Source organism: Bombina bombina, chromosome 9 (assembly GCF_027579735.1).
Source record: "Bombina bombina isolate aBomBom1 chromosome 9, aBomBom1.pri, whole genome shotgun sequence".
NCBI lineage: Eukaryota > Metazoa > Chordata > Amphibia > Anura > Bombinatoridae > Bombina > Bombina bombina.
The window spans coordinates 62,161,483-62,176,698 of NC_069507.1; the positions used below are offsets into that span (position 1 = coordinate 62,161,483).

The window sequence follows — 15,216 nt, forward strand, 5'->3', positions numbered from 1 at the left end:
GTAATCTGGCCCTTTATATTTTATTTGCAAATACAGTGGGTAGGAAAATAAATTTAAATAGTTGAATTATACATGTAGCCTTTCTTATGTAAAATATCTCACAGTACTAGTAAGGAGGTGGAACAATGTGTTCTCTGGCAATGCTTAAGGTTTTAGAGAGAAAAAGACTTATGTATTAAGCTCACAATTTCAAAGCTGGCAAGGTTGGTTCAAAAAAATGTTTTGTTGCCTTTTATATTATAGTAATTAAATATGTAGACCAGGGTTACCCATTTTCACTAGTTGTTGTGGCCCCAGGGAAAAGGTAGAACTGTGTGCCATAGTTTTTCTGGTCCCAGGAATAAATGGAACTAAATATATAAGCTTTGGGGACTTGTGGTCAATGGGCAAACTCAAATGAGTCCTCAAGGGGAGAACAGGAGAAACAGGGTACCCTGCAGCAACCCTAGACATTTTTAGGAAATATATTATTTATATGTTCAGTATCCATGAATTAATATGCGTCCCTTAAGGCTTCTAAACTATTGATCTGGCGCCCCTAGGTGTTAGGAAGATGGCCCTCACTGGTGTAGAGAAATTAAAGGGCTATTAAAGTGATAAAATAAAAACTCTCTAAAGTGTAAGAGCAAGTAATTGTATCACTAGTGACACAGCAAAGCTGTGCTTAACCCCTGCAAAGGGCTTAAACCCACAGTTAAAGTACCGAGAGGAAACTGCTGCTGATCCAATCAGCAGCGCTAATGTTACAAATTATAATGGTCAGATGTTAGATAGATAGATGTTAGATCGATAGATAACAGATATATATAGAGAGAGATAGACAAATAGATAGATATATAGATAAAGATACATAACAGATAGATAGATAGATAGATAGATAGATAGATAGACAGACAGACAGATAAATATATATGGCAGTTAGATAGATGATAGATAGATAGAGACAGGCAAACAGACAGAGAGATAGATAGATGATAGATAGATATAAATCAGATGATAGATAGACAATTAAATAGAAAGAGATACATAACAGATAGATAGATAGATAGATAGATAGATAGATAGAGACAGGCAGACAGACAGAGAGATAGATAGATGATAGATAGATATATATCAGATGATAGATAGATAATTAAATAGAAAGAGATACATAACAGATAGATAGATAGATAGATAGAGACAGGCAGACAGACAGACAGACAGACAGACAGACAGACAGACAGACAGAGAGATAGAAAGATGATAGATATATATCAGATGATAGATAGACAATTAAATAGAAAGAGATACATAACAGATAGATAGATAGATAGATAGATAGATAGGAGATACATAACAGATAGATAGCTAGATAGATAGATAGATAGATAGATAGATAGAACGAGATACATAACAGATAGATAGATAGATAGATAGATAGATAGATAGATAGATAGATAGATAGATAGAAGGAGATACATAACAGATAGATAGCTAGATAGATAGATAGATAGATAGATAGATAGATAGATAGATAGTACGAGATACATAACAGATAGATAGATAGATAGATAGATAGATAGACTGATTGATCGATAGATATGTAGTAAACATCACTGGCAGTATAATAATTAATCTGCTGTTTTAATAATACCTTCGGGTGTGAGTCTGGGTCATTCCAGTGGAATCTGGATGATAATTTGCCTTCACTTGTGTAGGAGGAAGAGCTGCAGCAGAGCCTGGAAAAGAGCATCTGTCATCAAATTGAAAGTATAAATGGGTAATTACATTACAGATGGCACTAATATCATTAAGGAACAGAAGGGGTTAAATGGTTGGCTGCCATCCCTTGTCGCTAAGCCCTTGAGTGCACTAGTCAGGAGTGGCAGATCATTTGTATAGTAGCAATGCTGCCTTTATTTCTGTTAATATATGAAATTAGACTGTGACAGCCTAAACTTCAGAACAATTTCTTGAAAAATGTTAAAATACATGATCACCCCTCAAGAATAAAACAGAAAAATGTATTATAGATTCTATTTAACTGAACAGAAGAATAATAACATTTATTTTGAACAATGATAGATGCTACATTAGTAGACAGTGCCTATTAGCCTATGAGGATAGTAAGGAGTACACAGCTGATACATTTACATTTAAAATAAAAAAATAAGACACTTATCAAATTGACTTAGTTATCTTGGTATTCTTAATTGCCAAACATACCTAGGTAGGGTCAAACGTATTAATGAACTACTGAAAGCTAGCTGCTGATTGGTTGGTACACACCTATGCCTCTTGTCATTACCTCACCAGCTAGCTTCCAGTAATGAATTGCTCCTCTGGACCTGAATTTAACTATGTGTTTTACCCCTTTGCAGAGGTAAAAGGGACAATAAATACCTTGAGATTTTTCTATAAAATGTTTAGTTATAATGAAACAACTCTCCAATAAAATGTCATTATTTATTTTGCCCCTTTTATGTAATTTACCTAAGAGAACTGTGGATTTTCTAATTATTTGATTTCAAAATGCACACTGCAAACCCTGCCAGATATGTTTCCTGTAACAATTTCAAAACAATTCAATAATTTGACTGTGACTCAAGCTCGGATTTTCTCCTTCAAATTAGGGAAGTGGTGGGTGGAGTTTGGCTATTAAAAAACAATTGCAGTAAACTAGATGTTAATTTGTTGTAAAAATGTTTAAACTTTGCTGATATGTTATTCTATAGCAGTGATGGCTAACCTTGTCACCCCTGATGTTTCAAAACTACATTTCCCATGATGCTCAACTAGACTGCAGAGTGCCTAAGCATCATGGGAAACATAGTTTCAAAATGTCTGGGGTGCCAAGGTTAGCCAACTGTTCTATAGCAACACAACATAAATGTCTTGTAATTACAATCTGTTTATTGTCCATTTACACACTAAGACGTCGATCACAATCTATCAGCGATTTGTTCCTAAAATGGCTTTTTGCTTTCCACCTGAATTAGTCGTCAAGTTTGTCGGGTGATCACAATGATTTCAACATAAAAACTTCTGAAAAGTTGTTCTCTCCTTTAATTTGTTCCCAATGATTCATTTTACCTGCTGGAGTGTATTCAATTATTTAGAAATAGCAAATTTACCTTTATTTTGGTATTTTAAATAGATGCTTTTTGTCTGTGATTTCCCTACCTATACTGAATGTTCCTATGCTTAAAGGGACAGTCTACTCCAGAATTTTTATTGTTTAAAAAGATAGATAATCCTGTTATTACCCATTCCCCAGTTTTGCATAACCAACACAGTAAATATACTTTTTACCTCTGTGATTACCTTGTATCTAAGCCTCTGCAGACTGCCCCTAATTTCAGTTCTTTTGACAGACTTGCATTTAGCCAATCAGTGCCCTCTCAGTCATAACTCCAAGGGCGTGGTCACAATGTTATCTGTATGGCACACATGAACTAACGCCCTCTAGCTGTGAAAACTGCCAAATGCATTGAAATAAGGAGCGGCCTTCAAGGTCTTAGAAATTAGCATATGAGCCTACCTAGGTTTAGCTTTCAACAAAGAATACAAAGAGAACAAATCAAATTTGATGATAAAAGTGAATTGGAAAGTTGTTTAAAATTACATGTCCTATCTGAATCATGAAAGTTTAATTTTCACTAGACTGTCCCTTTAAGTATAGGCTAAAGAAAATCTGTGCAAGCAAAGCCAACAAAAGAAATTACACTCCCAGTGGGAGATAGGAAAAATAAGTAATAAAATGTTATTAACTGTTCTCTCTGAGTATTAGGATTTAATATTCAGGCAGAGATAATATAAAGAAGTATGTGTGCATACAGAAAGTGATAAAATAAGGAAATCTGATTTCCTTGCAAGCTCAATCCATTTTAATGGGTTGTGGTTTCAAAGCTCAAAGGCAGCTCATACATTTTATTTTCTGCTGCTGGTATAACAAGTACAGTACACCGTCCCTTTAAGTACCTGTTTTCTAAAGAGAGACTGGGCAGTCACTAGAAACTGACAGATACAATAGTCCATTTACACCCCTTAAGGTTACAGTAAAGATCTATTCAAGTGAACCCTTTGTTTACTGTGTAAAGGAAATACTCATTTACATGTGTGACATTAACCTATTGTAATAAGAATCCATCCTCACCACTGATTAACCATATGAATGCCATATGTATTTTGGCATGATGGACATACTTCAATAGTCACTTTAGGACCCCATTATCTACAAATGTGTTTTTAATTTTTATTTTAGGGTTTGATTTTATTTTACTTGCACTATTGTATATTATTTATCACTAACAGTACTGGTGTCTTCATAACCAGGGTTTTTAGCATTTTTGATATCACTCAGTTTAAACAGAAATAGAGCCTTTCGGCTAGATTACGAGTCTTGCGTTAGGCTTAAAAAGCAGCGTTGGCCGGTCCCAACGCTGCTTTTTAACGCCCGCTGGTATTACGAGTCTTGAAGGTACAAGTGTACCGCTCACTTTTTTCGGCAGACTCGGAAATACCGCAAATCCACTTACTTCAATTGCGTATCCTATATTTTCAATGGGACTTGCATAGCGGCGGTATTACGAGTCTGACCAAAAGTAAGCGGTACACCCTCTCCTGTCAAGCCTGGTACCGCATTTAAAAGTCAGTAGTTAAGAGTTTTACACTACAACGCCGTAGCATAAAACTCTTAACTAAAGTGCTAAAAAGTACACTAACACCCATAAATCAAGAGGTAACTTCCTCAAGAGGGAGTAGCAACAAACACTGTGGGGGACTTTAAAAATGCATGGGACAAGCATAAGGCTATCCTACGAACTAGATAAGTTTATACTGTTAGGTAAGGTCGGGCAGACTTGCTGGGCCTATGGCTCTTATCTGCCGTCAATATCTATGTTTCTATGTAAACTACCTATTAACCCCTAAACCGAGGCCCTCCCGCATCGCAAACACTAAAATAAATTTTTAACCCCTAATCTGCCGAACCGGACATCGCCGCTACTATAATAAATATATTAACCCCTAAACCGCCGCACTCCCGCATCACAAACACTATTTAAATATTATTAACCCCTAATCTGCCGGCCCTAACATCGCCGCCACTTACCTACATTTATTAACCCCTAATCTGCCGCCCCCAACGTCGCCGCCACTATAATAAAGTTATTAACCTCTAAACCTAAGTCTAACCCTAACCCTAACCCCCCCTAACTTAAATATAATTTAAATAAATCTAAATAAAATTACTACAATTAACTAAATAATTCCTATTTAAAACTAAATACTTACCTATAAAATAAACCCTAAGCTAGCTACAATATAACTAATAGTTACATTGTAGCTAGCTTAGGGTTTATTTTTATTTTACAGGCAACTTTGTATTTATTTTAACTAGGTACAATAGTTATTAAATAGTTATTAACTATTTAATAACTACCTAGTTAAAATAAAGACAAATTTACCTGTACAATAAAACCTAACCTAAGTTACAATTACACCTAACACTACACTACAATTAAATTAAGTACCAAAATTAAATACAAATAATTACAATTAAATAAAATTATCTAAAGTACAAAAAAACAAACACTAAATTACAGAAAATAATAAAGAAATTACAAGATTTTTAAACTAATTACACCTAATCTAATCCCCCTAAAAAAATAAAAAAGCCCCCCCAAAATAAAAAAAAGCCCTACCCTACACTAAATTACAAATAGCCCTTAAAAGGGCCTTTTGCGGGGCATTGCCCCAAAGTATTTAGCTTTTTTACCTGAAAAAAAATAAATTACAATCCCCCCCCCAACATTAAAACCCACCACCCACACAACCAACCCTACTCTAAAACCCACCCAATCCCCCTTAAAAAAAAACCTAACACTAACCCCCTGAAGATCACCTTACCGAGAGACGTCTTCACCCAACCGGGCCGAAGTCCTCAACGAAGCCGGGAGAAGTCTTCATCCAGACGGCATCTTCTATCTTCATCCATCCGGCGCGGAGCGGGTCCATCTTCAAGACATCCGACGCGGAGCATCCTCTTCTTCCGATGGCTAAACACAGAATGAAGGTTCGTTTAAATGACGTCAGCCAAGATGGCGTCCCTTCAATTCCGATTGGAAGATAGAATTCAGTATAGAATATCAGCCAATTGAAATTAAGGTAGAAAAAATCCTATTGGCTGATGCAATCAGCCAATAGGATTGAAGTTCAATCCTATTGGCTGATCCAATCAGCCAATAGGATTGAGCTGGTATTCTATTGGCTGTTCCAATCAGCCAATAGAATGCCAGTTCAATCCTATTGGCTGATTGCATCAGCCAATAGGATTTTTTCTACCTTAATTCCGATTTGCTGAGAGAATTCTATCAGCCAATCGAAATTGAAGGGACGCCATCTTGGATGACGTCATTTAAAGGAACCTTCATTCTGTGTTTAGCCACCGTCAGAAGAGGATACTCCGCGTCGGATGTCTTGAAGATGTTCCAATCAGCCAATAGAATGCCAGTTCAATCCTATTGGCTGATTGCATCAGCCAATAGGATTTTTTCTACCTTAATTCCGATTGGCTGAGAGAATTCTATCAGCAAATCGAAATTGAAGGGACGCCATCTTGGATGACGTCATTTAAAGGAACTTTAATTCTGTGTTTAGCCGTCGTCAGAAGAGGATGCTCTGCGTTGGATGTCTTGAAGATGGACCCGCTCCGCGCCGGATGGATGAAGATAGAAGATGCCGTCTGGATGAAGACTTCTGCCCGTCTAGAGGACCACTTCACTCGGCTTGGATGAAGACTTCTCCCGGCTTCGTTGAGGACTTCGGCCCGGTTGGGTGAAGACGTCTCCCGGTAAGGTGATCTTCAGGGGGTTAGTGTTAGGTTTTTTTAAGGGGGGATTGGGTGGGTTTTAGAGTAGGGTTGGTTGTGTGGGTGGTGGGTTTTAATGTTGGGGGGGAATTGTAATTTTTTTTTTTCAGGTAAAGGGGCTGATTACTTTGGGGCAATGCCCCGCAAAAGGCCCTTTTAAGGGCTATTTGTAATTAAGTGTAGGGTAGGGCTTTTTTTATTTTGGGGGGGCTTTTTTTATTTTGTTAGGGGGATTAGATTAGGTGTAATTAGTTTAAAAATCTTGTAATTTGTTTATTATTTTCTGTAATTTAGTGTTGTTGTTTTTTTGTACTTTAGATAATTTTACTTAATTGTAATGAATTGTAATGAATTGTATTTAATTTAGGTAATTAATTTAATTGTAGTGTAGTGTTAGGTAAAACTGTAACTTAGGTTAGGTTTTATTTTACAGATAAATTTGTCTTTATTTTAACCAGGTAGTTATTAAATAGTTAATAACTATTTAATAACTATTGTACCTAGTTAAAATAAATACAAAGTTGCCTGTAAAATAAAAATAAACCCTAAGCTAGCTACAATGTAACTATTAGTTATATTGTAGCTATCTTAGGGTTTATTTTATAGGTAAGTATTTAGTTTTAAATAGGAATGATTTAGTTAATTGTCGTAATTTTATTTAGATTTATTTAAATTATATTTACGTTAGGGGGTTAGGGTTAGGGTTAGACTTAGGTTTAGGGGTTAATAACTTTATTATAGTGGTGGCGACGTTGGGGGCTAGAGATTAGGGGTTAATAAATATAGTTAGGTTGCGGCGACATTGGGGGTGGCAGATTAGGGGTTCATAAGTATAATGTAGGTGGCGGCGGTGTTGGGGGCAGCAGATTAGGGGTTCATAAGTATAATGTAGGTGGCGGCGGTGTCCGGTGCGGCAGATTAGGGGTTAATAATATAATGTAGGTGTCAGCGATGTCGGGGGCGGCAGATTAGGGGTTAATAAGTGTAAGATTAGGGGTGTTTAGACTCGGGGTTCATGTTAGGGTGTTAGGTGTAGACATAAATGTATTTTCCCCATAGGAATCAATGGGGCTGCGTTACGAGCTTTACGCTGCTTTTTTGCAGGTGTTAGGGTTTTTTCCAGCACGTTTAGCCAGCTCACCGCTAACGTAAGCAGCGCTGGTATTGAGGTGGGATGTGGAGCAAAATTTTGCTCTACGATAACTTTTTTGCAGTTAACGCCGGGTTTGTAAAAACCCATAATACCAGCGCTGTCTGTAAGTGAGCGGTGAGCAAAAACTGCTCATTAGCACCGCACAGCTTCTAACGCAAAACTCGTAAACTAGGTGTTTGTTTTTTAGATTTACCTATGAAAATTATAAATATTTTTAAAGTACACAACATGAGGTTTGTATTTGATGCCACTATTTGAACGCCAAATACGATCAAATAAAAACATTTTTACTTTTTTCACAAACTTTGGGTTTCTCGCTGAAATTATTTACACACAACTACTGCAGTCTTAAGACAAAATGGTTGTAAAAGCTTCTCTGGGATCCCCTTTGTTCAGAAATACATGCATGTCTTTGCCATTGGTTTTTGGCATTTAGAAGGCCGTTAATTGCAGCTGCGCTCCACACTTCTGAAATTCCCGGCAGTGAAGAGGTTAATCAGCTAGCTTGTAAAGTTAATATATTGTAGGGATTACCCTTCCAACTGACACCTCCCACCCCCTGATCCCTCCCACTGGTCACCGCCATCTTAGGTAGTGGCAGACAGTCTGTTAGTATGCAGTATAGGGCTTTTATTTTACATTTTTAAATATACATATAGATTGTTTTACATTTCTGTAGTGTAGATCCCTCCCACCTCCCTGATCCCCCCCTCTAGCCCCCCTCTCAATGCTCACCGCCATATTTGTTACTGGCAGCTGCCCACCTGCCTCCCTCCTTCCCTCCGACGCCTCCCATAGGCACCAGCGGAGGATTGCTACAGAGAGTGACACAGACATTGTCACTCTCTGTAATGATCAGCCATCTGGCTTCATATGGTATGACTTCATATGGTAAAGGAACACTGATGCCTTCTGCCCCCAGCTGCATTTTGCGCTGTCTAAGTTGAAAACGGCGACCACAACATGCTCTTCTATGCTGGACGTAGGTACTACATCAACACAGTACGCTGGGCAAAGTTCTGTATGACGTAGTACCTACGTCCAGTTGGCGCAAGGAGTTAATTCTTTGACAAGTATTGTTTTTTTTTACAATATTTATAACATCTTCAGAGTGTTTTGCACATGAGTAAGGTAATATAGACTGTTTGAAAATAGCCTCAAAATTGTTGCAAAGATGTCCAAAATGCCCTTTTAAAATTCTCTATTGTGATTGAGTCAAATCAAAAAGTTGCCTTTTCGGCCTAATAAAGAGCCGAAAAGATATCAACCTTTGAGGCCATAGTTATATACAATCAGCAATGTAAGAATAAAATGCACTAACACATCAGCTTTTTCTTTTTGAATTTTTATGTCCCTTTAAGAAGCCACAGCAAGAGGGAGAAAATGGTTTATAGCTTGGGGCTTTGTCACAGGAAACTGTGACTGTTCACAACTGTGACACTTTGGTTCTTTGTCAGCATAGCTGGATAATAATTAGGATTTGTCTTGAGGATAAAATCGTTTTCCAATAAAATAAGGTGTTGGCTATTTACAGCTAATTTAATTGTTTTTCTAACCATTAGTGAGTTATTAAATGGCCAGTAACAAATAATTGTAGGGTCAGCTGCTTATCTCTGAAAAGACCGGGAGGAGGAAGTTTGAGATAAATGGTTTCGAGACATCGAAGGAAAGAGGTTAAGCTTCTAGGTGTCCAGTGGGCAGATGAAGATTTATGGGCATGTTATTTGCTCAGGAAGTCTTGTGTGGGAACGTCAGCAGGAAACTAGGTTATACAGAGAACACAGCTGCTATGAGAAATATAATAGTGCCCCTTCTATGTCAGTAGTGGTTACTTTTTAATCTGCAATGTAATTTGTAGGAATTACATATTCAGTATTAGTTATATGAAAAAATAAATTGTTTATAGATAACCAAACCTTGTGTATAGTTGGTCAATCCAGGCAAAATCTTTTTGTGTACAGTTGAACTAACTGAAGCAATATTGTACTGTAAATTGTTCTCGACTTAATGTGTTCCCAATTATAGACTAGATTACAAGTGGAGCACTAATGACGGCGTGGGACATGACACATGATATCACTGGACCCCGCTACCTAGGGTTGCCAGCTTTCCGCCATAATAATACTGGACAGCATGTAAGTGACTTGGCACAATGGTAGGTGGAGTCAAACAATACTCCCCAAAAGCTCTATCTTACCCCCCAGCACCCTGGCTAAAAGTAGCCACTAATCAGCAAGCGCTACCTAGGAGCTGAACCAAAAATGGGCTGACTCTTAAGCATACAAGAGAACAAAGAAAAAATGATAATAGGAGTAAAAATAAAGTTGCTTAAAATTGCTTGCTCTATCTGAATCATGAATGAAAAAAAGTGAGTTTCATATCCCTTTAAAGTTCTGTAAGTGTATTACTTATACAGATTTATTTTCTAGGTGCTTTTGTTGCTCTCTCGTTGTTATCAGCTATTTTACAATAAATTTGTTTTTATGGCTGGCTAGACATGATGCAAATGCAATAATCTGGATGCCATTAATAACAAAACAAGTCAGATAAACTAGTGAAGTGATTGCTGTTAGAGTCAGATTATTTTCTTAGGGCATGTTTACCTTTTTTTCTGCAGATCCAGTGAAAGGGCTGCAAAATACCACTATAGTCCAGATACAAAAATGATCTAATTGAGGGGAAGGGTCAGATATTGCCTGGGCCTTAGCTTGGAGACCATAATTGATAGGGTTAGATTAAAAGGGTAGTAGAGGAGACCTACCTACCTATCAGCCAATGAGCTTTGTGCTCATTGGCTGATAGGTAGTACCTGTTAATGCTCATTAAACATTAGTAGGATGCACTATTAAATGATGATGATACCTATATGCTAAATCACTTGAAAGTGACTCAACATAACTGTAAAAAGCTGGCAAGTAAATATCACATTAACATCTCTATGTAAAAAAAAAAAAAAGATATTTTACTTCAAAATGTCTTCAGCTCACTAGAGTAATTACTCTGTGATCCAAAGCTACTCTTTTCAATGTAATCTGCATGGTGAAAAACCCCAAAAGCTAATCAGTTTAATCAGTGCTGAGTTCACAATCTCCTTTACTGAGGAGGGAGATAAAGTGACTGAGTCTGCACAAACTAAATGTACGCTCCCTTGCAAGTCCCAGGACAAGCTTCCTGATTGGATGTTTAAAGTTCCTTTACAATGGGATTTGGCTACTGAGGAAATTTTGAGGTAAAATATCTTCCTTTTGTACATACAGATTTTCATGCAATATATTCTACTCAGCTTTTTACAGATATGCTGCATCATTTTGAATTAATTCAACATGTGTCTATCATGTCCCTTTAAACTAATGAACACTGACCAAAAGTACACAACTGATACTGGGTTTAAACTAAAATGTTACCCTTTAACTTACATGCTTTTACTTAACAGCCTTGTGTGGCAAAAACATAATTTATGCTTACCTGATAAATTTATTTCTCTTGTGGTGTATCCAGTCCACGGATCATCCATTACTTGTGGGATATTCTCATTCCCAACAGGAAGTTGCAATAGGACACCCACAGCAGAGCTGTCTATACAGCTCCTCCCCTCACTACCATATCCAGTCATTCGACCGAAAACAAGCAGAGAAAGGAGAAACCATAGGGTGCAGTGGTGACTGTAGTTTAAAATTAAAAAATACCTGCCTTAAAATGACAGGGCGGGCCGTGAACTGGATACACCACAAGAGAAATAAATTTATCAGGTAAGCATAAATTATGTTTTCTCTTGTAAGGTGTATCCAGTCCACGGATCATCCATTACTTGTGGGATACCAATACCAAAGCTAAAGTACACGGATGAAGGGAGGGACAAGGCAGGTACTTAAACGGAAGGTACCACTGCCTGTAAAACCTTTCTCCCAAAAATAGCCTCCGAAGAAGCAAAAGTATCAAATTTGTAGAATTTTGAAAAAGTATGAAGCGAAGACCAAGTCGCCGCCTTGCAAATCTGTTCAACAGAAGCCTCATTTTTAAAGGCCCATGTGGAAGCCACAGCTCTAGTAGAATGAGCTGTAATCCTTTCTGGAGGCTGCTGGCCAGCAGTCTCATAGGCTAAGCGGATTATGCTTCTTAGCCAAAAGAAAGAGAGGTTGCCGAAGCCTTTTTGGTTTGGACCTATCCTGAGGAAGGGCATGACCCTTTCCTCCAGTGATATCAGCAATAATCTCCTTCAAACCAGGCCCGAATAGGGTCTGCCCCTTGAAGGGAATGTTAAGCAGCTTCGATTTTGAAGTAACGTCAGCTGACCATGATTTAAGCCATAGCGCTCTGTGCGCCTGGATAGCAAACCCAGAATTCTTAGCCGTTAGTTTAGTCAAATGAACAATGGCATCAGAAACAAAAGAATTGGATAGCTTAAGTGCTCTAAGCTTGTCAAGTATTTCATCCAATGGAGTCGCTACCTGTAAAGTCTCTTCCAGAGACTCAAACCAGAACGCCGCACCAGCAGTAACAGGCGCAATGCATGCAAGGGGCTGTAGGATAAAACCTTGTTGAATAAACATTTTCTTAAGGTAACCCTCTAACTTTTTATCCATTGGATCTAAGAAAGCACAACTGTCCTCGACAGGGATAGTAGTACGCTTTGCTAGAGTAGAAACTGCTCCCTCCACCTTAGGAACTGTCTGCCATAAGTCCCGTGTGGTGGCGTCTATTGGAAACATTTTTCTAAAAACAGGAGGGGGAGAGAACGGCACACCTGGTCTATCCCATTCCTTAGTAATAATTTCTGTAAACCTTTTAGGTATTGGAAAAACATCAGTACACACCGGCACTTCATAGTATTTATCCAGTCTACACAATTTCTCTGGCACTGCAATTGTATCACAGTCATTCAGAGCAGCTAAAACCTCCCTGAGTAACACGCGGAGGTGTTCAAGCTTAAATTTAAATGTAGAAATATCAGAATCAGGTTGCATCATCTTCCCTGAGTCAGAAATATCACCCACAGAAAGAAGCTCTCCTTCTTCAGCTTCTGCCTATTGTGAGGCAGTATCAGACATAGTTCTTAAAGCGTCAGTATGCTCTGTATTTCGTCTAACTCCAGAGCTATCTCGCTTTCCTCTAACTACAGGTAGTCTGGCTAATACCGCTGACAGTGTATTATCCATGACTGCCGCCATGTCTTGTAAAGTAAACGCTATGGGCGCCCTGGATGTACTTGGCGCCATTTGAGCGTGAGTCCCTTGAGCGGGAGTTAAAGGATCTGACACGTGGGGAGAGTTAGTCGGCATAACTTCCCCCTCAACAGATTCCTCTGGTGATAAAATTTTTAAAGACAGAATATGATCTTTATTGCTTAAAGGGCCATTAAACCCAAAATGTTTCTTTAATGATTCAGATAGAGAATACAATTTTAAACAACATTCCAATTTACTTCTATTATCTAATTTGCTGAAATCTTTAGAAATCCTTTGTTAAAGAAATAGCAGTGGACATTGGTGAGCCAATCACATGAGGCATCTATGTGCAGCCACCAATCAGAAGCTACTGAGCCTATCTAGATATGCTTTTCGGGAAAGAATATCAAGAGAATGAAGCAAATTAGATAATAGAAGTAAATTAGAAAGTTGTTTAAAATTGTATACTCTATCTGAGTCATGAAAGAAAAAATATAGGTTTAATGTCCCTTTAAAGTGAAATCAGTACATTTGGTACACATTCTAAGAGGGGGGTTCCGCCATGGCTTTTAAACATAATGAACAAGGAGTTTCCTCTATGTCAGACATGTTTATACAGACTAGCAATGAGACTAGCAAGCTTGGAAAACACTTTAAATCAAGTTAACAAGCAAATATAAAAAACGGTACTGTGCCTTTAAGAGAAACAAATTTTGTCAGAATTTGAAAAACAGTGAAAAAAGGCAGTAAATCAAACAAAAATTTTACAGTGTGTATAATAAGCTAACAGAGCATTGCACCCACTTGCAAATGGATGATTAACCCCTTAGTTCAAAAACCGGATCAAAAAACGATATTGACGTTTTTTAACAGTCACACCAAACTGCCACAGCCTTGCTGTGGGCTTACCTTCCCCAACAAACGATTTTGGAAGCCTAAAAGCCCTTTAGAGATGTCCTGTAGCATTCAGGGAACTCCTGGATGTCTCAGTCTGTAATAGTTAATGCACAAAAAAGCACTAAACTAGGCCCCTCCCACTCATAGTAACACAGTGGAAAGCCTCAGGGAACTGTTTCTAGGCAAATTTAAGCCAGCCATGTGGAAAAAAACTAGGCCCCAATAAAGTTTTGTCACCAAAGTATATATAAAAACGTTTAAACATGCCAGCAAACGTTTTATATTGTAAATATAAAAGAGTTTTACCTCAGAAAGTAAGCAGGTGAGCACCTCTCCCTCAGCCGCACCGTAGTGCCCGGGGGTCAGTCTGGAGGACCATACTTTTGAGCGCTCACACGAATTGAAGAAACAGCAGTCGGACTTAGTGGAGATGGATAGTGCTTTACCTCTTTTGCCTATAGTCTTCTCCGCTTATAGTGTGCTACCGCTTCACCTCAGCAGACCCATAGAGAACGGACAGTCTCTTCTTGATGGTGTTCCATACTCTGTCAAAAAGTTGGTCCAAAGGATAGTAAGGAAATCAAATTGTTTTACACTGCATAATGTTAGAGGAACACTGTTGTCACTAGAGCCCACACAAAAACGGGTTAGATCTGGCATAGGCTAAAACAAAGTGTAGTACATTTACTTTTTTTCTGTAGAGTTATATGGACCCTGTGCTATTTTTTGGTTCAGTTCACAAGTATGTAATGAGAGATATGTTGTATAGCAAAATATGTTAAACAAAATGTAGTACACTTACTTTTTCCTGCAAAGTTATATGCTATTTTTGGTTTAGTTCAGATGTATTTTACTGAGAGCCATTAGAAAGTTGCTTAAAATTACATGCTCTATCTGAATCACAAAATAAAAAAATTGGGTTCAGTGTCCCTTTAAGGTTTATTCTGGTTGTTGTTCTGTGTTTTTTGTGTGTGTGATATGGTGTACCATCGGTATACTGTGATGCATAGCTTTACTTCACAGACATTGATATGCTTCTAGCGCAGGCTGGTCCTGCACTACTGTTATTATTTATGGTCTAATTACTCACAACATCTTAAAGGAGCTACATAAACCGTGTCGCCTCTGAGAGCACAGAACTTACAGCTTCA

General features: G+C 37.9%; 1 protein-coding gene across 1 annotated transcript in view; it reads right to left on the bottom strand.

Moving 5' to 3' along the window:
• LOC128640400 (sperm flagellar protein 1-like) overlaps positions 1 to 15,216 on the bottom strand; it is a 94,427-nt gene that overhangs the window by 52,125 nt on the left and 27,086 nt on the right. Inside the window, exon 5 of the mRNA XM_053692891.1 lies at positions 1,634 to 1,718. Coding sequence (XP_053548866.1) covers positions 1,634 to 1,718 — 85 coding nt within the window. The remainder of the gene's footprint in view (positions 1 to 1,633; positions 1,719 to 15,216) is intronic.